The sequence below is a fragment of the Panthera uncia genome (assembly GCF_023721935.1).
Source record: "Panthera uncia isolate 11264 chromosome A1 unlocalized genomic scaffold, Puncia_PCG_1.0 HiC_scaffold_17, whole genome shotgun sequence".
NCBI lineage: Eukaryota > Metazoa > Chordata > Mammalia > Carnivora > Felidae > Panthera > Panthera uncia.
The window spans coordinates 78,032,564-78,057,400 of NW_026057577.1; the positions used below are offsets into that span (position 1 = coordinate 78,032,564).

The 24,837-nt window shown below is 32.9% G+C and overlaps 1 protein-coding gene across 1 annotated transcript in view; it reads right to left on the reverse strand.

Annotated features, from left to right (window-relative positions):
* SLCO6A1 (solute carrier organic anion transporter family member 6A1) overlaps positions 1 to 23,848 on the reverse strand; it is a 45,269-nt gene extending 21,421 nt beyond the window's left edge. Inside the window, exons 1-3 of the mRNA XM_049647687.1 lie at positions 23,657 to 23,848; positions 8,571 to 8,724; positions 1,052 to 1,239 (exon numbers count right to left, since the gene is read on the reverse strand). Coding sequence (XP_049503644.1) covers positions 1,052 to 1,239; positions 8,571 to 8,724; positions 23,657 to 23,784 — 470 coding nt within the window. The 5' untranslated portion in view covers positions 23,785 to 23,848. The remainder of the gene's footprint in view (positions 1 to 1,051; positions 1,240 to 8,570; positions 8,725 to 23,656) is intronic.
* Between the last annotated feature and the right edge of the window lie 989 nt (positions 23,849 to 24,837).

Sequence of the window (24,837 nt, forward strand, 5' to 3'; positions counted from 1 at the left end):
TCGTGACCTGGCTGAAGTCGGACGCTTAACCGACTGCGCCACCCAGGCGCCCCTCCACTGTACATCTTCTTTTCGGTTCTCTCCCTACAATACTCTAAGAAACTTGAAGGCAAGGTATATATCTTATTGGTCCCTGTAATTTTACTCCAGACACAGATGAATGGTTATAAAAGCTGCTTCACTGGATTTATAAGTCCAACTTTTGACTCTCACCTAAATTGCAAGTTAATTAAAAGCAGAAACCACATGTCCCCAAGTTCTCAGATTTTTTTTTTTGCATATATTTATTCATGTTTTCTAGCCTGCTTTCCTAGGGAACAACAGATCGCTCCTCATGACCTAGAGTTTATGTTAGCCTTTTGAAAAAAATTGAAAATAGTGACCAATTATTTTGCTACATGATAAAAAGAAATATTACATGTATTTCACATATTCAGAAAAAATACATTTCAAATGTTGCTTTAATTTAGGATAAATTTGTGTACTGAAATTCTACAATTTTTTAAGTTATTACGCTCCTTTGCTAATGACACTGATGTTTTCTCATAGTCAAATTGGCTAATATAGAAGCAAACACTCAATAAATACCTTAACTAATGAATCAACATTATAATCACATTTGTGTTAAAATTAAGATTTATCCTCTATTCATGAAATTTCCAGGTGTCTTAAATTAAGTAAAAAATTTAGTTTTATATTAAACTTAAGCTAAATGTGATATCCATATGCTTTAAGTAAAAAAAATTAGATAAAAGAGAAAATTAATATACACATGAATTTTGACAATGTAACAATTTTCCTATATATGAATTTACCATATTGTAAGTTAAATTTAATTAATTAAAACTAAATGTGATAGCCACAAACTTTAAGCAAATAATTAGTTAAAACAGAAATAAATATATAAATTTTGACAATATAATCAATTTCCCCTCTCACAGTTGCCACTTTGAAACAAAAAAGTGACTCATTTATAACAATATTCTAAAATATTCTTAAAATTGTGTTTCTCATAAATTAAATGAACAATGATTTTGAATTATATACATACCGAAGGATGGTCAGGGTGTTTGGTACACCAGAAAAAACAGAAAATAAAATCGTAGAAAAGATAAAAGCAATGAACAAAGGTAATTTATAGCACTTTGCATCACATGTCCCAGGTCTAGCGTCAATAAAATCACCTTGGTCATCTGCAGTTGTTAACCCTTCTTGAATGCAAGAACAATTGTAGTATGCCTATGAAAATTAAAACAAGAAACCATCTTCTAGAAATATAGTCATAATGCAACAACTTCTATCATTATAAAATAAAATCAATAACTGCAGGTACAGTAGCTAGTTTTATTAGTCAATATTCTTACATTAAATCTGCCATTCAATATTTAGAAATGAAATATTAATGATACATTCTAGGTATTTTATGTAATAAAAATGTGTGTGTGTGTTTAACTAGAGTTATTTAGGATAAATTCTATTAATCTAAAAAAATTCAGCAAAAATATTCACATTCACAGAAAAGTAAGGAGACAAATGTGGCTGGAGCAGAATAAGCATGAAAGAAACTAAGAAAATAAAATCAAAGTAGCAGGGGGAAAAGCACATTATACAGAAACCGGTAAAAAACTGCAAGAATAATTTAAGAACTTTGGTTTTTATTCTTAGTAATGTAAAAACAGTGGAGGGATATATGTATAAATGATATATTTTAAAAAGATCACTCTGACAGCTATACCAGACTATGAAGGGAAAGATGAAAGCAGAGAAAACAGTTAAAAAGCTATTGAAATGAGATGCGAGACAATGGTAACAGAGAAAATGATGAAGCTAGTCAGATCCAGTATTTATTCTGAAAGTAGATTTGAAAGGATTTGCTTAAGGGTCTTAGGGAAAGAATGGTGACCAGAAGGAGAGTCATATAGAGAGGGAAGAGAGAAATTAAGACCTTCAGTCAAGGGATGCAGTCAGTCCACGGTTCAGAAAGTGAACCAAGAAAGTAAGCACAATGCTTTCACTTTTTCCCCCATTTTTCTGCTTTTCTACTTGGACTTTTTATTATCTTAATCCACTCAGAAGGCAAGGAAGGTCTTGTCTTATAGTTCAGCCTTCTTGAATAATGAGGAAAGTAGAGAAGAGTGACAAGTGGACCTGGAGGTCAGACAAAAGATGTCCAGCACAATAAGTGGTTGCAGACAGTAGAAGCTAGGCTGACCAAGGGAAAACTGAAAACATGAAGAAGGTTAAGTGAACAAATGGTAGAATCACAAGATATTAGGCTCCGGAAGGGTTGAAAGACTCTGGAATATAAGGTAACATTTAAGAATAAACATTTTTAAAGTGTGTACAATATTTTTTATATTAATATTCAATAAAAAACTGAAGATATATTATTAAATCATACACTAGTGAAAACCTGACTACAAAAAACTGAAGTTGGCCAGGTGTGCTAATATCTTATGGTAAAGTAATCTGTGTATAACAGGAAAAGGCATTATTATTATGTAAGTGCATAAATAGTAAAGGATCTTACTGCCTACTAAATGAGGTGGTATAATGCCCATGAGTCAGGATATATATACCTCTCTGTTGTCTTCTCCCCTTCAGAAAGACCAGCCAGAAACATGAGAAAAAAGTTTTTAAATCCCACATCCCTACTTTGGTGCAACTTAAAAGGGAGAGACTTAAGTTATAGTGCATTATTTAGCTAAAAGCAGATTTATGCAACTTAGGACAAAAGAAAATTAACGTGGAGTCAAGCAAGTAGCAGAGTAGCCAACTCTGTCTGGTTGGTAGAAGGTCTAGGGAAATAAGGAATTCTGATTGTTATGGACCAAATATGAGCAAACAGGGAAATTTTAAAATGAGTCCTGATACATGTAAACAGCAAAAGACAAACAAGAATACATATATTCAGTTGTTAGTCATTTGTATTGCTACCATGTAAGTATTCTCTTTTACCTTTCTAGAAAGTATGATATGTTTAAAAAGGTCTTGTATGTATGCTAATCATCGATTAAATGGACTGATTTTCATGTCTGAGTCAATGTGGAACAGATATAGAAACAGCAAGAAGGTGTAGTGTAGACATTTTTAATTCTTCAGGAGAAGAAAAAACCAAGTGAAAGGTGACCAGAAAGATAGCATTGGTCAACCCAAAGCTGTAAGAAAGACTATGGGTCAAGATTTTGGTGTGAATGGGTATTGCTGATAGATGGGACAGAACTACAATAAATGACATAAGTAGAAGACAAAATATTCTCTTAAACCATTGCTTTCAACTTTACTACTGCAAGAGGCAATGACAGTCACCTACTTCTTTAAAACTATAAAATTGGGATGATGTAATACATGGAGACTTTTTTTATTCAAGTGTAATTAACATACAGTGCTATTAGTTTCAGGTGTACAATATGATTCAACAATTCTATACATTACTTATCACAATAAGTATACTCCATCTCCTTCACCTATTTCACCTGTCCCCCACCAATTCCCTTTTAATAACCACCAGTTTGTCATCTATAGTTAAGAGTTTATTTTTTTGTCCTTTTTCTTGCCTGCTTTGTTTCTTAAATTCTACATATGAATGAAATCATATGGCATTTGTCTTTCTCTGACTGATGTTTCACTTAGCATTATACCCTCTAGATCCCTCCATATTGTTGTAAATAGCAAGATTTCATTCTTTTTTATGGCTAATATTACATTGTATATGGGTGTGTGTGTGTGTGTGTGTGTGTGTATAGATATCTCACTCCATTTTGTGTATATACATCTATACACACACACACACACACACACACACACCCCACATCTTTTTAATCCATTTACCTATGGATGGATATTTGTGTTGCTTCCATATCTTAGCGACTGTAAATAATGCTGCAATAAACACAGTGGTACATATACTTTTTCCAATTAGTGTTTTCATTTTCTTTGCGTAAATACCCAGTAGTAAAATTACTGGATCATATGGTAATTCTATGTTTAATTTTTTGAGATATCTTCATTCCGTTTTCCACAATCGCTGCACCAATTTACATTCCCACCAAAAGTATATGAAGGATCCTTTTATTCCACATACTTGCCAATATTTGTTATTTTTTGTGTTTCTTGTTTTAGTCATTCTGACAGGTATGAGGTGATATACCTCATATTGTGGTGGTGATTTGCAACTCCCTGGTCATGAGTGATGCTGGTTGAGATATATTGTCGTTTTTGATTTGCAACTCCCTGATCATGAGTGATGCTGATTATCTTTTCATGTCATTTATACGTCTTTAAAAAAAATGTCTATTCATATTCTTCTCTGCCCAAATTTAATCAGACTGGTGTTTTTTTGTGTGTTTTTTTGTTTGTTTTTTAGTGTTGTGTAAGTTCTTGATATATTTTGGGTATTGACCCCTTATCAAATATATCATTTGAAAATATCTTTTCCCATTCAGTAGGTTGTCTTTTGTTTTGTTGATGGTTTCCTTTGCTAAGCAAAAGCTTTTTAGTTTGGTGTAGTCCCAATAATTTAATTTTGCTTTTTCTTCCCTTGCCAGAGGAAATATATTTACAAAAATGGTTAATTTTTTGATGTCAAATAAATTATTGCATATGTTTTCTTCTAGGAATTTTATGGTATCAGGTCTCACATTTGTGTCTTTAATCTATTTTAGTTTACTTTTGTATATGGTGTTAGAAGTGGTCCAGTTTCATTCTTTTGCATGTAGTTATCCAGTTTTCCCAGCACCATTTATTGATGAGACTATCTTTTTCCCATTGCATATTATTGCCTCCATTGTCATAGATTAATTGACCATACAGATGTGGGTATATTTCTGGACTCCACTCTCTTCCATTGATCTATTTGTCTATTTTTGTGCACGTGGCATACTGTTTTGATGACTATAGCTTTGTAGTATAACTTGAAATCTGAGATTGTGATATTTCCTGTTTTGTTCTTTTTCAAAATTGCTTTGGCTATTTGAGGTCTTTTGTAATTCCATACAAATATCAGGATTATTTGTTCCAGTTCTATGGACAGTGCTATTGGCATTTTGGTAAGGATTGCACTAAATCTGCAGATTTCTTTGGATAGTATGGACATTTAAAAAATACTGGTATCCCAAAACATGAGCATAAAATATTTTTCCATTTGTTTGTGTTGTCTTCAATTTTTGTCATCAATTTTTTATAGTTTTCAGACAACAGGTTTTTCACCTTTTTCGTTAAGTTTATTAGTAGGTATTTTGTTCTTTTTAGTGCAGTTGTAAATGGATTATTTTCTTAATTTCCCTTTCTGCTACTTCATTATTAGTGTATAGAAATGCAACAGATTTCTGCATATTAACTTTGTCTCCTGTGATCTTACTGAATTCATTTATTAGTTCTAGTAGTTTTTTGGTGGTCTTTAGGGTTTTCTATATGTAATGTCATGTCTTCTGCGCATAGTGAAAAATTTACCTCTTCCTTACCAATTTGAATGCCTTTTATTTCTTTTTATTTTCTGATAACTGTGGCAAGGACTTCCAATACTATGTTGAATAAAAGTGGTGAGAGTGGACATCTTGTCTTGTTCCTTAGGCAAAAATATCTTAGTTTTTCACCACTGAATATGTTAGCTGTGGGTTTTTCATGTATAGCCTTTATTATGTTGAGGTATGTTCCTTCTAAACCTATATTGTTGAGGGTTTTTCCCATGAATGGATGTTGTACTTTGTCAAATGCTTTTATGCATCTATTGAGATGATCATATGGTGTTTATATGTTCTCTTATTGACGTGACGTGTCAGACTGATTGAATTGTGAATACTGAACCACCTTTGCATCCCAGCAATAAATCCCACTTGATCATGGTGAATGAAATTTTTTTATTGTTTTTTCAATTTGCCAATATTTTGTTCAGGATTTCTGCATCTATGTTCATCAGAAATATTGGCCTATAGTTCTCTTTTTTTGTAGTATTTTTATCTGGTTTTGGTATCAGAGAAATACTGGCCTCATAGAATGAATTTGGAAGTTTACCTTCCTTTTCTGTTTTGGAAAAGTTTGAGAATAGGTATTCACTAATCTTTAAATGTTTGGTACAATTTACCTATGGAGTTATCTGATCCTGGACTCTTGTTTGTTGGAAGTTTTTTTTTCCTTAGTTTTTATTTAAATTCCAGTCAGTTAATATAACAGTGTAATATTAGTTTCAGGTGTAGAATTTAGTTATTCAGCACTTACATGTAACACCCAGTGCTCATCACATGTGCTTTTCTTAATTCCCATTACCCACCCAAACTATACCCTCACCCACCTCCCCTCTGGTAACCATAGTTTGTTCTCTATAAAATTACTGATTCAATTGTATTGTTAGTAATTGGTTTATTCAAATTTTCTATGTCTTCCTGATTCAGTTTTCAGAGGTTATATGTTTCTAGGAATTTGTCCATTTCTTCTAAGATATCCAATTTGTTGGCGTATATATTTTTATAATTATTCTCTTATAATACTTTGTGGTGTGTAATATTTTACAATTTCTATGGTGTCAGTTGTTATTTCTTTTTTTCATTTCTGATTTCATTTGAGTCCTCTCTCTCTCTTTTTCTTATTTGATGACTCTGGATAAAGGTTTATCAGTTTTGTTGATCTTTTCAAAAAACCAGCTCCTGGATTCATTCATCTGTTCTATAGTTTTTTAGTCTCTATTTTATTTATTTCTAATATTTATTATTTTCTTTCATCTATTGGCTTTGGGTTTTGTTCTTCTTTTTCTAGCTCCCTTAGGTGTAAAGTTAGGTTGTTTGAGATTTTTCTTGCTTCTTGATGTAGTCCTGTATTGCTATGATTTTCCCTCTTAGAACAGTTTTTGCTGCATCTCAAAGTTTTTGGGCCACTGTGTTTTCATTGTCATTGTCATTGTCATTGTCTCCATATAATTTTTAATTTCCTCTTTGATTTCTTAGTTAACTCATTCATTGTTCAGTAGCATGATTTTTTTGTGATTGATTTCCAATTTCATACCCTTGTGGTCAGAAAAGATATATGATATGATTTCAGTCTTTTTGAACTTGTTGAGACTTGTTTTGTGGCCTAACGTGTGATCTATTCTGGGGAGAGTTCCATGTACACGTGAAAAGAATGTGTATTCTGCTGTGTTAGGATGGAATGTTTTGAATATATCTGTTAGGTCCATCTGTTCCAAAGTATCATTCAAAGCCACTGTTTCCTTTGTTGATTTTCTGTCTGATGTATCCATTGATGTAAGTGGGTGTTAAAGTTCCCTACTGTTAATGTGTTAGTATTGATTTCTTCTTTTATGTCTGTTAATAGTTGCTTTACATTTTGGGTTCTCCCATGTTGGATACATAAGTATTTACAACTGTTTTATGTTCTTGTTGGATTGTTCTCTTTATTTTTTTAATGTTTATTTATTTTTGAGAGAGACAGAGATAAGAGTGTGAGTGGGGGATGGGCAGAGAGAGAGAGGGACACACAGAAGCGAAGCAGGCTCCAGGCTACCAGCTGTCAGCTGTCAGCACAGAGCCCAATGCAGGGCTCAGACTCACAGACCACAAGATCATGACCTGAGCTGAAGTCGGATGCTCAACTGACTGAGCCACCCAGGTGCCCCTCTCTTTACATTATATAGTGTTATTCTTTGTACCTTGCTAAAGTCTTTGTTTTAAAGTCTATTTTGTCTAATGTAAGTCTTGCTATTCTAGCAAGAGTCCATTTGCATGATAAATGTTTACCCATAACTTCACTTTCAATCTGCATGTGTCTTTAAGTTTGAAGGGAGTCTCTTGTAGGGTGTATATACATGGGTCTTGCTTTTTTTTATGTATACCTTCCAGCTACCCTATGTCTTTTGTTTGGCATTTAGTCTAGTTATAGGGAAAGTAATTATTGATAGGTATGAACTTACTGCCATTTTTTAACTTTTTTAAATGGTTGTTTTGGTAGTTCTCTGTTCCTTTCTTTTCCTGCTCACATTCTTTTGTGGCTTGATGGCTTTCTTTAGTGACATCCTTGAATTATTTTCTCTTTATTTTTTGCAAATCTATTTTATGCCTTTGATTTGAGTTTACCATTAGGTTCATATATAACATCTTATGCATATAGCCATCAATATTAAGTTGATAGTTGCTTAAGTTTGAACCCATTCTAAAAGCATTAAATTTCTACTCTGTCCACATTTTATGTTTAAAATAGCATATTTTACAACCTTATATTCTGTGAATTCCCTGACTGATTTTTATAGATAAAACTAATTTTACTGCTTTTGTGTTTTAATCTCCATCCTGGTTTTATAAGTGATTACTACTTTTTTTATGTTTGTATTTACCTGTGAATTTTTTTCCTTTCATAATTTTCTTACTTTTTGAGGCATGTTTTAATGTAGAAGTATCTTTCCCACTGCCAATTCCCTTAAGCCCTTTGTATTATGGCCACATAAAGTAAATATTCTTTTCCTGTTTTTTTTTAAACATTTATGGGGGGAAAATGCTTTTTTAGAGAGCTAGGAGTAAAATGTAAACACCATCTACAAGTTGAACATCTTATTGAGAGGAAGATGCATAATAAAAAATATTTACCTTGTGATCTTGTATTATTTTAGATTGTATACAGCCTGCAAAGCAAGGAGAAAAATATCCAATATGATCTCTTCCACATATAGCAGAATATAGTGAAGATGAGCATCTACAATGAGAATTGCAAGGAGCTGTCAGGTTTCCCAACTGTCCTGTTCTGTAAAAAAAGAGATTGAAGTATTATACTTATTAATGTGTATATTAGGATATGAGATACATAAAAATATGCTTATTGAAATAAATTCCTTTTGACGGGTTTATTGGGGTATAACTCAATATGTACAATGAACTATACATAAAGTGAACAATTTGAAATTTTTTGATATATGTATACACTTGTGAAATCATCACTATCACCACCACAATCATGTTAACAAACATAATCATCACCCCCAAAATTTCACTGTGACCCTTTGTAATACCTCTGGCCTCTGGCATCCGCAGATCTATGTTCTGTCATTATTCATTAATTTAAATTTCATGAAATTGAATCATATAATATACACACTTTCTTTGTCTGGGTTCTTTATATGGTCTTTGTATGGTGATATGTCTCCATATCTCTTGGGTAAATACTAAAGAGTAGGATGTTTGGATCATATGGTAGGTGCTCATGTAACTTTTTGAGAAACTGTCACTTTTCCAATTTGATTGTGCTATTTTATATTCCCACCAGCAGTGTATAAGAGTTTCAGTTGCTTTCTACATTCCTCACCAACACTTGATATAATCAATCTTTTTAATTTTAGACAGTCTAAGAATATAGCAGCTTCATATTGTGGTTTTTAATATTCCCTTCCCTGATGGCTAATGATGTGAGCCATCCTTCCATGTGCTTATTTCCCATCTGTATATATTTGGTTAAACGTCTGCTCAAATCTTTTGCCCATTTTTATTGATTAGTTTTCTTATTGAGCATTGAAATTTCTTTATATATTCTGGAAACATGTCCTTCACCAGATACATGATTTTTAAACATCTTCTCACAATCTGTGGTTTGTTCTTTTATTCATTTAACAGGTCTTTCAAAGGGCAGAAATATTTTATTTTGACATAGAACGATTTATCAATATATTTCTTCATGGATCATGTATTTAGTGTCATATCTAAGAAAACTTTGCTGAATCCAAATTTATAAAAAAATTTTCCTATATTCTTAGAATTCTGTATCTTGTATTCACACTTACAATCCATTTTAACTATTTTATGTGGTACAAGATATGCATCAAAGTTCATTTTTTTTTACATATAGATATCTAATTGTTCCATCATCATTTGTTAAGATGCTTATATGTTCTTCGCTAAATTTCACATACATCCTATCAAAACTCAATTATCCATTTATACGTGGGCTTATTTCGGGACTCTCTACTCTATCACACTGATATATTCATCTATGTTTATACCAACACAATTTATTACATTAGCTAGTAACTGTTGAAATAAAATAGTGTTGGTACTCTACTTCTACTCTTCATCAGTATTGTTTTTGGTTTTTCTAGGTCCTGTGTATATTGCATGAATTTAAGTTGTTTGTAGAATATCTAAAAAAGAAACCCTGTGGGGACTTTGGTTGTGATTACATTGAAAACTACATCAATTTGGAAGGATTAACTTAATATATTGAGTCTTCCAAAACATGAACACGGGATCTCTTTTTAAAAATTTAGGTATTTATGTTAGCTAGGAATATTTTGTAGTAATTATGAATAGGGCTTTCACTTCTTATATTTATCCTTAAGTATTTCTTCTTCTTGATACTATTGCTAATGGCATTTTTGTGTAATATCAATTTCCAGCTGTTTGTAGGTAGTATATAAAAACACCATTGATTCTTGTATGATGATATATTCTTCTACAACATTTTTTTTTCTTAATACTACTGTCAGTAGTGTTTTTGACATTAATTTCCACTTATTTGTAGGTGGTATGTAGAAATACTGTAATCTCTTACATTTTGATCTTGTATCCTACAAATTACTAAACTTATTTTTTTAGTTATAGTTCAGTTATCATTTTTTATAGTTTTATAGTTTTTTGTTATATTTTTAGTTATATAGTTTCTATATAGACAATTGTTTCTTTATAGACAATAAAATAAACCATTTTATTTCTACTTTTCTTATCAGGATGCCTTTTATTTCTTTTTCTTACAGTATTGTAATGGCTAGAACATCCATTATAATGTTAATGTAATAGTACTGAAAGCAGATATCGTTGTTATGCTCCTGGTCATTCAATGTTTCATCATTGTCCTTGAATGTTTCAACATGTCATTCATGTTTTCATCATTTTATAGCAGCTCAGGCTTCTATAGCAAAATATCATAGACTGGGTGGCTTAAACAATAAACACTTATTTCCCACAGTTCTGGAAGCTAAGTCCAAGATCAAGGTGCAGGTAGCTTTGATGTTTGGTGTGGGCTTCTTCCCAGATTGTAGATCATCACATTCTCAGTGTATCCTCACACAGAAAATTGAGGAAAGTCTTTGGTCTATTCCCCTTCTTAAAAGAACACTAATCCCATTATGGGGGTGGGGGGGTCCTACCCTCATGACATCACCTAAACCTAATTATTTCCTTAAGGCTCCACCTCCTAACACTATCACATTGGCTTCAACATATGAATTTGGGGGGGAGGGACACATTCATTCCATAATAATCACTAAGTATAGTATTAGCTGTATGTTTTCATAGTTACCTCCAATTTCTAGTTTCCTAGTTTATTAGGAATAGATGTGGCACTTTATCATGGGCCTTTTTGACATCTATTGTGATTATAGTTTTTTTGATTTTATTAATATGGTGGATTATATCGATCGATTTTCAAATATAAAAGTAATCTTGCATTCCTCTGAAAAATCTTACTTGAACATAATTTATTTTCCTTTTAATATACTCTTAGTTAGGTTCAACTTGCTAGAATTTTGTTAAAAGTTATTGCATCTATGTTCACGACAGAAATAAGCCTATATACTTTTCTTTTCTTACAAAGTTTTTGTCTAGTTTTGACATCAAGATAATGCAAGTTTTATAGAATAAGTTGGGGAGCATACACTCCTTTTCAATTTTCTGGAAGAATTTATGTAAAATCAGATATTGTTAAATGTTTGGTTTAATTCTCCAATAAAACCATTTGGGCCTGGAATTTTCTTTGTCAGAAGGTGCTTAAGTACAAATTTGATTTATTTACTAGATACATACATTTATTTTTTCTTAAATAAATTTGTGTCTTTTGAAGGATTTGCCCATTTCATGGAAGCTGTCAGATTTATGGGCATAAAGTTGTTTATAATATTACCCTACTATCCTTTTAATATTGGTAGAATCTATAAAAATATCACATCAGCTCTCTGACTCTTGATATTGGTAGTTTTCTCTAACAGTTTAGCAATTTTATCCATCTTCTCAAAATTTCATCTGATTACATTTCCTCCATTGTTTTTTATCATTTCTACCTCACTAATTTCTGTTCAAATCTCAATTGTTTCCATTATTTTACTTACTTTGGGATCAATCTGCTTTGATGTTTCTAGTTTTTTAAGGTAGAAACAAATGTCATTGGCTTGAGACTTTTTTTCTTTTCTAACACTGGCTGTACATTTTTCCCTAAGTACTGTTTTAGTGGCATTTTATAAATTTTGTTACATGTGTATTCATTTTCATTCACATCAAAACACTTTACAATTTCCCTTCTGAAAAAATTATTTTAACACGAGTTGTTTAGAACTTTGTTATTCAGTTTCAAAATATTTGGGACTTTCCAGAAATCTTTTTTTATTAATTTGTTTCTAATTTAATTTCATCATGGTTTGAAAATTTAATTTCATTATATGATTTAATCTTTTAAATTTACTGAGACTTGCTTTACAGAATATGGTTTACTTAGGGTTTCGAGTTTAAAAAGAATGTATATTCTTCTTTGACAGGTGAAGCGTTCTACAAATGTCAATCAGGTCAAACTGGTTGTTAGTGTTGTTCAAATCTTATGCATCATCACTGAGGTTTTTTTGCCTACTTCTATTATTAAGAGAAGAGTATTGAAATATCTGATTATATTTGTGGATTTCTACATGTCTACTTACAGCGTCTAAGTTTTTGCTTCACATATATTAAAGCTCTTTCATTAGGTTCATAAAAATCAAGAACTGTTTGAATTCTTGATGAACTGATCATTCTATCATTACATAATGACCTTATTTATTCCTGCTAGTATTATTTGCTCTCAAATCTACTTGGTCTGATATCATACTCCAGCTTTCTTTAGATTACTGTTAATATGATACACCTTTCCCCATCCCTTTACTTATAATCTACTTGTGTCTATATTTGAAGCACATTTCTTTTATGCAACATATACATTGGGTCTTGCTTTAAAAAATCAAATTTAAAATTTTCTGCCTTTTAATTGAGATATTGCAACATTTACATTTAATGTGATTACTACTGTAGTTAGGTTTGAATCTATCCTTTATATTTGTTTTCTTTTTATCTCTTCTTTGTTCTCTTTTTTGCCTAATTTGAGATTAAACAAATGTTTTTGTAAAATTCTATTTTAATTCATGTGTCAACTTGACTTATTAGCTGTGACTTTGTTATTTTAGTGGTGCTTCAGAGGTGATATTATACATCTTTAACTTAACACAGTTTACCAACATGTGATATTATAGCACTTCATGTAAGTCCATAATATATGTTTATCTGTCTTAAACAATTATTTTTAAAGCGAGTTAAATAAGAAAAAATACTTACCTAAATAATTACCATTTCCTTTGCTTTTCTTTGCTTTGTGTATTTTATATTCTTATCTGGTATTTTACTTCAGCCAGACTTTTTAAACATTTCATGTAGGATAAGTCTGTTGTTCAAATTTATTTACATTTTTTATGTGTAAAGTTATTTCTCCTTCACTTAAAAAAAATCTTCACATGTATTTATCTTTGAGAGAGAGAGCACAGGTACAAGTGGGGAAGGGGCAGAGAGAGGGAGACAGAGGATCTGAAGCAGGCTCTGTGCTGTGAGCACAATTTGATTATTATGTAGCATGGTGTAATTTTCTTCATGTTTCTTGTTCTGAGGGTTTGCAAAGTTTCTAGGTCTGTAGGTTTATGGTCTACATGAAATTTTTAAAATTTAAACCTAATTTCTCCAAATATTTTTCTTTCTCCAAGGCCTTCCTTTGGAGATTCCAACTCTGCGCTTGGCTGGCCACCTGAAGTTGTCCAAATCATTGATGCTTTATTTTTGTTAATTCTCTTTTCTCTGTGTTTTTCTGTTGGATGTTTATTATTAATAATTTCAAGTTTAAACTCCTGCAGTGTCTCTTCTGTCATTAATCTCATACATAGCATTTTTCTCAAACATCCTGGTTTTCATTTCTCTATGCTCAATTCGGTTATTAAAAATGTCTTTTACTTTTTGAACATATGGAATACTGATATAATAACTGTGTTAACTCTGATAATATTAACATCCATGTCAGTTATGGGTCATTTTTGATCAACTGGTTTAGCTTCTCATTATGGGTTGTAGTTTTCTGCTTCTTTGAATTCCTTACAACATTTTACTGAATATTGGACCTTCTAAATTTTGATCTTTGATGCTGAATATTTTTGTCTTTTTGTGAACATCTTTAAGCTTTGCTCTGAAATTCAGGTAATTTACGTGGAAACACTTTTATCTTTTTTAGTTTGATAGGCAGATTTGATAGGAACAGCCAGAATAGCACTCAATTTACAATTATTATCCACTTCTGAGACAAGATCCCTGTGTATACTTTATGCACTGTGATTTTTGAGGTTTCCTAGTTGACTGATTAAAACAGATATTATTCCCAATCCTGTGTGAGAGGTATGCACTGTAATTCTAATTCTTTTGGCGGACTTGACTCAAGAACTTTTTTCACATATATCATAGTTACTATTGCACTTAATACTTCAGGGGGTCTTCTGCAGATATATCCTCTAATACACAATCCTGTGAACTATAGCCATATTGGTTTTTGAACCCTCAGCTCAATTTCCTCAGTTAAGGAAATCAGGCAGAATCTGTCTCATTCCCACCCCTGTGCCATGACCTTAAACCTCTATTAAGACAGTGAGCTGGAGGAATTACCTGGTTCACCTTAAATGTTTCTCCTTTCTCATGTATCACTGTCTTTCAATGACTAATTCCAATGTCTTGAAAAACACTGTTTCAATTTTATCAAATTCTTGGTTGTTTTTGGAAGAAGAGGAAATCTGTTATCCCATCTTGGCTGGAAGTGAAAGCTCGGAATTATTTCCAAATATAAATTTAGGATAAAGCCAAAAGGTCTTACTTTATATTATTAAAAACTGCCTATACTTCAAAATACTTTTAGATTGTTATATTCTGAATTTTAAACTATATATTTGAACAATTTTAGGTTTACATAATTGAGCATATACAGAGTTACCATTTTATATTACCAATAGAAGCAAATGTGAGTCTTTGTTACTCTATACCCTTGCTAGCATTTGGTTTTGTCAGTTTTCTGGATTTCAGTCAATGTGTTGGGGTATCTAATTGTTGTTTTTATCTTTAACTCCCTGATGCATATAACACTGAACATATTTTCATATGCTTATTAGCATCTGTATATTCTTCTTAGTGAAGTGTCTGTTCAGATCTTTTGGCCATTTTTAATTGGGTTGTTTCTCTGTAAACTGATGAATTTTAAGAGTTCTTTAAATATTTTGGATATGTCCTGTATCAAATATGTATTTTTCCTCCAATTTGTGCATTGTCTTTTAATTCCATTAAGTGCCTTTCAGAGAGAAAGTTTTTAATTTTAATGACACTTAACATATCATTTTTTCCTTTCATGTTTTTTTTTTTTGGCGTTGTATATGAAATGTCATCATAAAACCCAAGGTTACCTAGATTTTATCCTATGATATATTACAGAAGTTATAATTTTGTGTTTTATATTTAGGTCTAGAGTCCATTTTGAGTTAGTTTTAATTTTTGTGAAGAGCATAAGTTCTCTCTCTAGATTTTTTCTTTTTCTTTTTTTTTTGCATGTACATTCTCAGTTTTTCTAGCACCATTTGTTGAAAAGACTATCTTGGTTGCAATCCAAGATGGTGACAGTGAGTCTCTAGAACTCACCTCCTACTGAGGACACACCAAATCTACAGCTATACAGAGAAATGCCCCGAGTAACTCGTACAAATAGGGAAAATGAGAAAATACCATCACCCACACTGAAACAGATAGGAAAACCTGAGACACACTTTCAGCATAAACCTCACCCCTGGCCAGTGCCTGATAATCAGGAAGGACCTCCCAACTAGCAACTTCTCCCTAAGCAGTGAAAAATATGGACCCCACTTCTAGTGTGCCAACTTTTAAGACTCACACCTGAGTTACACCTGAGTCTTAAACACACCCAAAACACTTAGTTACAAAAACTATTGGGGCTTGCAACCACAGGTGAACAAGATTGAAAGAAATAAAGAAACATTTCTTAACGGGCTCTGCAGACTCACCATGGCTATCTCCCCATGGGCAAAAAATGCCCATCTCTGTCTGCCTGAAAGATCCTATCTGCGTACTTTAAAACCTGCTACCAGAGGATTAGGCTTCTAATTTAACATCTATCCAGGGGCTCACCACAATCCCCCCAAGAGCCCCTTGATGGCAGGACTCTGATAACCAACAGAGCTTGCAGAGTTCCACAGTACTGCAGCAAACAAAGAAACAGTTCTTAACCAGCTATCCCTACAGGGTTCATGTGGGGGGGGGGGGGAGACAAAATATACCCATTTTTTAGATTTCTCCTGAAAGAGGCCTATTTGAATACTTTAAAAGCAGCTGCCTGAAGATCAGGCTTCTAATTTAGAAGGCATGTAGGGGCTGACTGCAATCCTCCCCAGAGATGAGAGAAGCCATCAGACATTACCTTTGCCTTCTCATGTCAGCTCACTACAAACTGCCAGTGTTTCCCTAGAAGTGACTTATACATATGCTGGCATCCCAGCTTTTGTGGCTGCCACCCAAGGGATGGATTTCTGGGTAGTCTGGTTCTCACATCCAAAAGGGCTTGCAGTGATGAGTTCCATGGGACCATAGTAGACAAAGACAAAAAAGCCATTATTAATGTGCACAGGAGTACCCCCTGCTGCTATACACTCAACCCTAACAAAGATGGAGCAGACAAAATAGCTAAACTCCACTTTCTCCCTGGGAGGGTCCAAACTATATTTTATTACTGCCTGAGGTCCAGATTGAGGTCCAGTCAGCCTAAATCTAGGTGTTGACTAGTGTCCCTTTGGGACACTGACAGGTCTAGGCACATCCTCGACTAACAGGACCCATTAAAAACAAAGAAGGTAGTTTAAACAATCACAAAAGTTTGAGAGACAAGCAAGAGCTCAAGCCTGGCTGAATGATAAATACCATCTATTTATAATTATAGGTAAGACAATAGTTGTAGATAAGGTTAACCTGGTTAATAGAGTTATTAAAATAATTATGACTATAAGAATTTGTTAATGCATACACAAGGTAAAAAAATGCTAAAAAAAGACAATAGTTGTAGATAAGGTTAACCTGGTTAATAGAGTTATTAAAATAATTATGACTACAAGAATTTGTTAATGCATACACAAGGTAAAAAGACATAAATTGTGACATCAACAACAAACAGAATGTAGAGTGAGCATAAAAATTTAGAGCTTCAGTATGTGTTCAAGGTTAAGCTCTTATCAGCTTAAAACTGTTAAAAATATAAGATATTTTATGTAACATGCTAACCAGAAAGCAAAAGCCTATAGTAGACACACAAAAGATAAAGACAAAGCAATCTGAGCATACCACTACAGAAAACCATCAAACTATAAGAAGGAAAGCAAGACAAAAAGAAATAGGACTAAAAACCAGCCAGAAACAATTAACAAAATGGCGATATATACATACCTATCAATAATTACTTTAAATGTAATGGACTAAATTCTCCAATCAAAAGACATAGAATGATTGAATGGATTAAAAAAAAAAAAAACTGTATGCCTCCTACAAGAGACTCACGTCAGATGTATGGACACACAAAGACTGAAAGTAAAGAGATGAAAAAAGATATTCCATGCAAATGGAAGCCAAAAGAAAGCTGTGGTAGCTATATTTATATGAGACAGAGTAGAGCAAAAACTGTTATAAGAGACAAATATCATGTTATAATGAAAAAGAATCAATCCAATAACAATTCAGTTGCAAATATTTATTTATCTAACAGAGGAATATCTAATACATAAAACAAATTTTAGCAGACCTAAAGGGAAAAATCGACAGAAATATAATAATAGTAGGGAACTTCAGCACCCTACTTTCAACAAGGGATAAATAAATAATCCAGAGAGAAAATCAGTAAAAACAAACAAACAAACAAACAAACAAACAAACAACATTGGATTTAAACCACACATTGGCTCAGTTAGACCTACAGACGGACATTCCATCCACAGCAGGAGAATACCTATTCTTCTTGATGCATATGGAACATTCTCCAAAATAGATCGTATAGTAGGCTATAAAACAAATCATTAAATTTAAGAAGAGTACAATAGTACGAAACTAGAAATCAATTTAAAGAAGAAAACTAGAAAAATCACAACTATGTGGAGATTTAAACACATGCTACTGAACAACTAATGGACCAAAGAAGAACTCAAAAGAGAAATAAAAAAAAATACCTTGAGATAAATGAAAATGGAAAGGTAACATTCCAAAGACTATGGGGTATGGGAGGCAGCTAAAGAAATTCTGAGAGAAGTTCACAGTGATAAATGCCTACATTAAGAAAAAAGAAAGCTCTCAAATGAACAACCTAATTCTACACCTCAAGGAACTAGAAAAACAACAAATTAAGCTCAAAGTTAGTTGAAGGAAGGAAATAACAAAGATCAGAACAGAAATAAATGAGATAAAGACTAATAACACAATAAAAAAGGTCTATGAAACTAAAAGCTGGTTTTTTTTTAAAGAAAAATGTAATAGACAAACCTTCTGATTTGCCAAGAAAAAAAAAGAGAACTCAAACAAATGAAATTGTGAATGAAGGAGACATCACAAATGAGACAACACAAATACAAAAGATCATGAGAGGACTGTGAAAAATTACATGCCAAACAGTTGTTCTTTCTTGCTTTCTTGCTCTCTTGCTTTCACCTTTCCTTCTTTTTTCTTTCTTTTCTTTTTTTTTGCCTCCTCTGGTTTCGAGTATTTTATGAGATTCTATTTTCTCTCATCTGTTAGCATAGCAATTATACTTTTAAAAATGTTTTAGTGATTTCCCTAGAATTTCCAGGATATAAGCAAGTCTGCTTTCAAATAACACCATACTACTTCGTGGGTAGTGCACATACCTTATAAAAGATTATTCTCAACTGCTCCCTCCTCTTGTATAAGATTTCTATTATCCATTTCACTATCCATAAACTATAAACACTTAACCTCTTATCACCATTATTTTGAACATGTTACCTATTACACCAATTAAAAATTAAAAAATTATTATACCTTCATTTATTCATTCTCTGATGTTCTTCATTTCTTTATATAAACTCAAATTTCTCACTCGTATCATTTTTCTTTTTTCTGAAAACTTCTTTATACATTTCTTACTGGAGGGCCTGAGTGGCTCATTCAGTCAAGCATCCGACTCTTGGTTTTGGCTCAGGTCATGACCTCATGGCTTCATGGGTTTGAGCCCTGTGTGTGGCTCTGCGCTGGCAGCATGGAGCCTGCTTGGGATGCTCTCTCTCTCTCCTCTCTCTACCCCTCCCTCACTGGCACTGTCTCTGTCTCTCTCAAAAGAAATAAACTTAAAAACAAAAAACACATTTCTTGCAAGACAGGTTTACTTGCAAGGCATGTTTCTTTGTTTCTGTAGGTGAACTCAAATTTCTAATTCAAACCGTTTTTTCTTTTTTCTGAAGAACTTCATTAAATGTTTCTTGCAAAGCAGGTTTACAATTCCATTATTTTTTTAACCTGAGAATATCTTTATTTCCACTTTTTTTTTTGAGAGAAAGAGAGAATGAAAGAGAAGGAGCACACACAAGCAGGGAAGGGGCAAAAGCAGAGGGAGGGAGAGACTCTTAAGCAGCCTCCACACTGATGCAGGGCTGGATTGCACCACTGTGAGATCATGACTGAAGCAGAAATTGAGTCAGAAGCTTAACCTAATGAGTTATCCAGGCATCTTTCTGCTTTATTTTTGAAGGATAGTTTCATTGCACACAGAATTCTAGGTTAATGATTCTTTTCAATCCTTTAAATATTTCATTCCACTCTCTTCTTGCTTGTATGGTTTCTAAATAAGTCTGTATTAAATAATCTTCAATCATACATCAGTGAGGTTTGTTTCTCCTGGTTTCTTTCAGGATTTTTGCCATTATTTTCTCATTCTGCAGTTTTAATATGATATGCCTAGGTGTCAGTTGTTTGGTATTTATCCTTCTTGAAGTTCTCTGAGCTTTCCATATCTATATTTTGGTGTTTGTTATTAATTACGAAAAATTCTCAGCCATTATGTGACCCACCTCTTCAGTCCCACTCTCCTCCTTCTGGTGTTTGCCTTATCATTTGTTATATCTGTGTAATTGCTGCACAGTTCTTGGATATCTGTTCCAGTTTTTTTTTTTTTTCATCTTTTTTTTCTCTGTATTTTTCAGTTTGAGAAGTTTCTATTGACATATCTTCACAGTCATGGATACTTTCCTCAGTCCTCTGCAGTCTGATGGCCCCATGAAAGGGATTCTTCATTTCTCTTATAGTGTTTTTGCTTTCTGGTATTTACTTTTGATTTTTTTCTTACAACTTCTATTTCCCTACCTAAATTACCTATCTTTTCTTTCATGTTGCCCACTTTTTTGCATTACAACCCTTAGCATATTAATCATAGCTATTTTATGTTCCTAGTCTGGTCATTTCTAAACCTGTGCCATATCTGAGTCTGGTTCTGATGTTTACTGTGTTTTTCAGTCTGCATATTTTCTTCCCTTTTAGAATGCCTTATAATGTGTTTGTTTAAAGGCAGACATTATTAGGTTACCAAGAACAGAGGTAAATAGGCCTTTTAGTGTGAGGTTTTTATGTTTATCTGTGTAGGAATTAGGCTGTGTTTAAAGTTTGTTGTAGTTACAGATGTCAAAGGCCTCTGTTTTCCATGGCATCCTCATTCTGTCTTCCAGGTTGTCCTGGGTTGCCCTAGAATCTTTTTATCAAACAGGGCATACATTGCAGCTCTCTCAGTTGTAATTCTCTATTATTACTAGGTATCTGTTGTGGTGGTGGTAAGATATTCTTGAGGGAAAGCATTCTGTAATATTATGATTAAATCTTAGATTTTATGTCTCTCCCTGCCCCAGTAGGCCTGAGTCTCTAGGCTGTGAACTTCAGAAGTTTTTCTTAGCTTTTTTTCTCCCTTTCCTTATATAAAATAGGAAGGTTATAAAATGGTTGACTGGCCTAATTGCCCTCCTTTTTAAAGTTTGGCAAGAGAAACTCTAAGAAAGTAGTTTCCCTTCAGGGTAGGCTCTTGTTACAAAGAGCAGACTTCTTGTGGGCATATTTCAAATGGTTACTTTCCCTCTCCTCCTGCCCAAAACACAAGAGGATTTTTCTCCCAGTTTCCACTGTTAGAACCTGGTGGAGCACCCGGATGTAAGAGTCATGAAAGTGTGTGGGGTCTTCCTATGACTGAGTCCCCAGGAGTCTTTAACTCTCAAATTATTCCATGTTCCACATCTAGCAATTAGTCAAATACTGTTTAATATTCAGTTCCAATGGCTTCTGCTTCCAGTAAACTGCAATTCTATTTGCCTATCTCTCCAGTTTAGCGGACAGTACTTTGCCCAGTTTGCCCTCTGTTGTTGATTTTTCATTTGTCCAAACCTTTCTAATTGTGAGGATGGGAGTGATGACTTACAAGAACTTTACATATTGGAATAGAAACTATAAGTCCTATTGTTCTTTATTATTTCTCACTACACTTACTAATATAAAAACAATCTTAGTGTGCAGACCATACAAAGACAGGAAATATCGATGTATACCTGAGCTACATAGATACCTAAACTATATGTGTATGTATACTTACTTTTCTACTTCAAGTTGATATTTTACCACTCTGTTTAAAATGTATAAGTCTCATAACCACAGATGTCCATTTTTTCTGTCCCTTAGGTTACAGTTGTCACACATATTACATATACAACCTTCGATAATCTACACCAATGTTGTACTTTTGGTTTTCAATAGTTATATATATCTTAAACTTAAGATGAAAAGTTAGTCTATTTACTAGTGTATTTATCACTTCTTTTACTCTTCCTTTATCTTTCAAGTTTCAAGTTTTCCTCTAGGATTATTTTGCTTTAAACTGAAAAAAAAACTTAATAATTTCTTTTAGAGCTAACAACTAATTTTATTATCCTTCACCTGAGAATAGCTTTACTTGATTTTCATTCTTGAAAGATATTATCACTCGATTAATGATTAAAGAGTCAAGAGTTTGTTTTTTTTTTTCTTTCAGGATTCTAAACATATTGTTCTACTCTTTTCTGAACCCGTGGTTTCTGAAGATAAATTCAGTCATTTGTATTACTGCTCATATCAATATTGTGTTAACATTCTTATTTGATAATGATGACATCTGGATCCCCTGTGGGTCTGTTCTATCATCTGTTCTGTCTCATAACTTTTGGTCACATCCTTGATCTGCTTGGTAATTTTGTGTAATGCAAGACCTTTGCCTATGATACTTTACAACTAGCTGTGTTTGATATTATCTTTTTTTTTTTTTTTTTTTTTTTTTTTTAGAGTGTTGTATCTTTCTGCCAATAGTTAGAGTGCTGGCTGACCAAGTCAATCCAATCAGAGACCAGATTAACTCCTGGCTAAGCTATGGTACTTCAGGAAGGCCCTCACTGTTAGGTCTGAGCCTGAGAGAGATACCAATTGAGAACACGTAGTGTTCACCACAGTTCCTCTCCACTCCACCCCCACAATATTCTAAAGTCACTCTGATCTACAGAGTATCACAATACTGCTAGAATTTTCCTCTACTTCCTACAAGATTTTTGCTTGTTGTCGGCTTCTTACTTCATAATGCAGCATATATATTGAATGAAAACCCAACAGAATGTTGTCTTATTTGTTTATCTCCCTCCTATCTCTGATATCCCGCCCAGCCCTATTTTTGTCTCTTTAGATTGATACATCTGTCAAAAGGTGTGATTTCTCATTATTTAACTAGATGCTTTCTGACCAGACCTTTGCCCAAATTCTTGGCTTCTTGCCAACATCAAGAATTAGAAAATATCTCTAGAAGTATCCAACTGCAGAAAATTCCTTCTTTTCTTAAGGGTCTGCCTTATTCTAGAATTTTGGCCTTTAAATTCCTATTTGCCAAACAATCCTCTGATGCCCTTTAAACAAACCTTTTAAACTCTATTCAGTTTTCTGGGGTTGTTCCCAATGGGAGCATTGGTCGGCCACAAGCTACTCTGAAGTGAAAGTCTTATTTTCTTTACTGATTTTACTTGCTCAGTCCTTAGGTTTTCTATTTGAATTCTGTTCCCCTGTGTTTAATGTCAATCTCTGCCAAGTTCTTTAAGTTTTCGCAAGTTTAGCTTAAAGAATGCGTTACTTACATGTACTATCAGATGTACTTCAGTTCCCTTCTATGATGTCTATAAAAAGGCAGACATACTAATTCAGGAACACAAGATAAGGCTTTGTATAGACAGCACTGTCTCCTAGTATTAGTCACTTTAATACAGAATATTACTTCTACATCCTGACTCATGTCAATGGTTTTTTTTTTATTTATTACTTTATGAATGCATAGTCATGTCACAAGCTATCATCATGATATTTCTGCCCTTAGTATAAAAGGTGAAACTTTATATTTCTTATATAAAGGTGAAGCTTTATATTTCTTTTACATGTTGAATAATTTCAAGAATGGAACAAACATACAGGGTTACTAGATAAATAATTATTAACTGAAAAATACATTGTTAGTTCAAATGTAAAATCCTGATACACAAAATAATATTTACCCGTCATAATCTGCATTGATCCCAGCAAATGGTATTGTATCACAGCGTACAAAAATTACAAACCCAAAGAATACAAGTGATATAACAGATGTAACGATTGTAAATCTCATAAGGGCTTTACAAGACATGTGTAACTTGGAAACAATGATACCTCCCAGAAGCTTGCCAAGTGCACCTCCTGGAAGCAAAACCAAGCCTAAAAGAAAGGAGGAGGAGGAGGAGAAAACAGTTAAAAAATAATCAGCTAAAGATACTACAGAAAATTCATACATTGATGTAATCCCCATGCTCTAAACATATAGCAAACATGGATTTAAATAAAAAGACAACAAAAACTGAAAGGCATGGTAAACATCTTAACAAACCTGAACTTTAAGAGAAGTATAAATTTGGGAGTAGGGCTGAAGCTATAGGCATAATGGAATGATGGAGAAGTTTTGTTCCTATATAGTAATGGCATCTAATCCATGCAAACAGAAGAAAATGGTCTTATTTAGAGCTATTATTGTATAGCTTCATGGATTTATAGTTTATAGCAAGAGGGATGCTCATAATTACAAGAGAATCTGAGATGTGTTGCCAAGAATTAAATTAAGCCATCCGCTGGTTCTGTGGATGGATGTGCAATATTAACAATCTCATAACAAAGTGGGATTTCAGAGTAGCCATTATGAAAATTGTTTTCTTTTCAATCAAGGATATAGATTAGATAGAGGCAAGCATGAAGAAGAAAAGGAGGAGGAAGGAGAAGAAGAAATATAGTTAGAAAATAATCGTATGAAGGTAGCACAATAAATGCTTACATTGATGTAATCTTCACTGCTCCAAACATAGAAGTGCTAGATTTAAATAGGAATAAAGCAAGAGAAATATAAAGCAAAACACGAGTCCATTTAACATCAGATTAAATTTATATCACTGAAGGGTCTGTGAGAGACTTGGAAATAAATAGTTTTAGGATACTCAAAAAGATAAGTGATAGTGTAACTTCCATAAAAATGAAGAAGAAATAAAAGAATAAAGGAATGAAATAAGAGCAGATGAATATAAAAATAAGAAACCCAGACATTTATAAATATAATTATTAAAATAAAAACTCAAATCTCAGACCAGAGACATTTGATAAGTGAATGAATTGGAAGAGAGGACTGTGTTATTCATCTACCATATAAAAAAAAAAA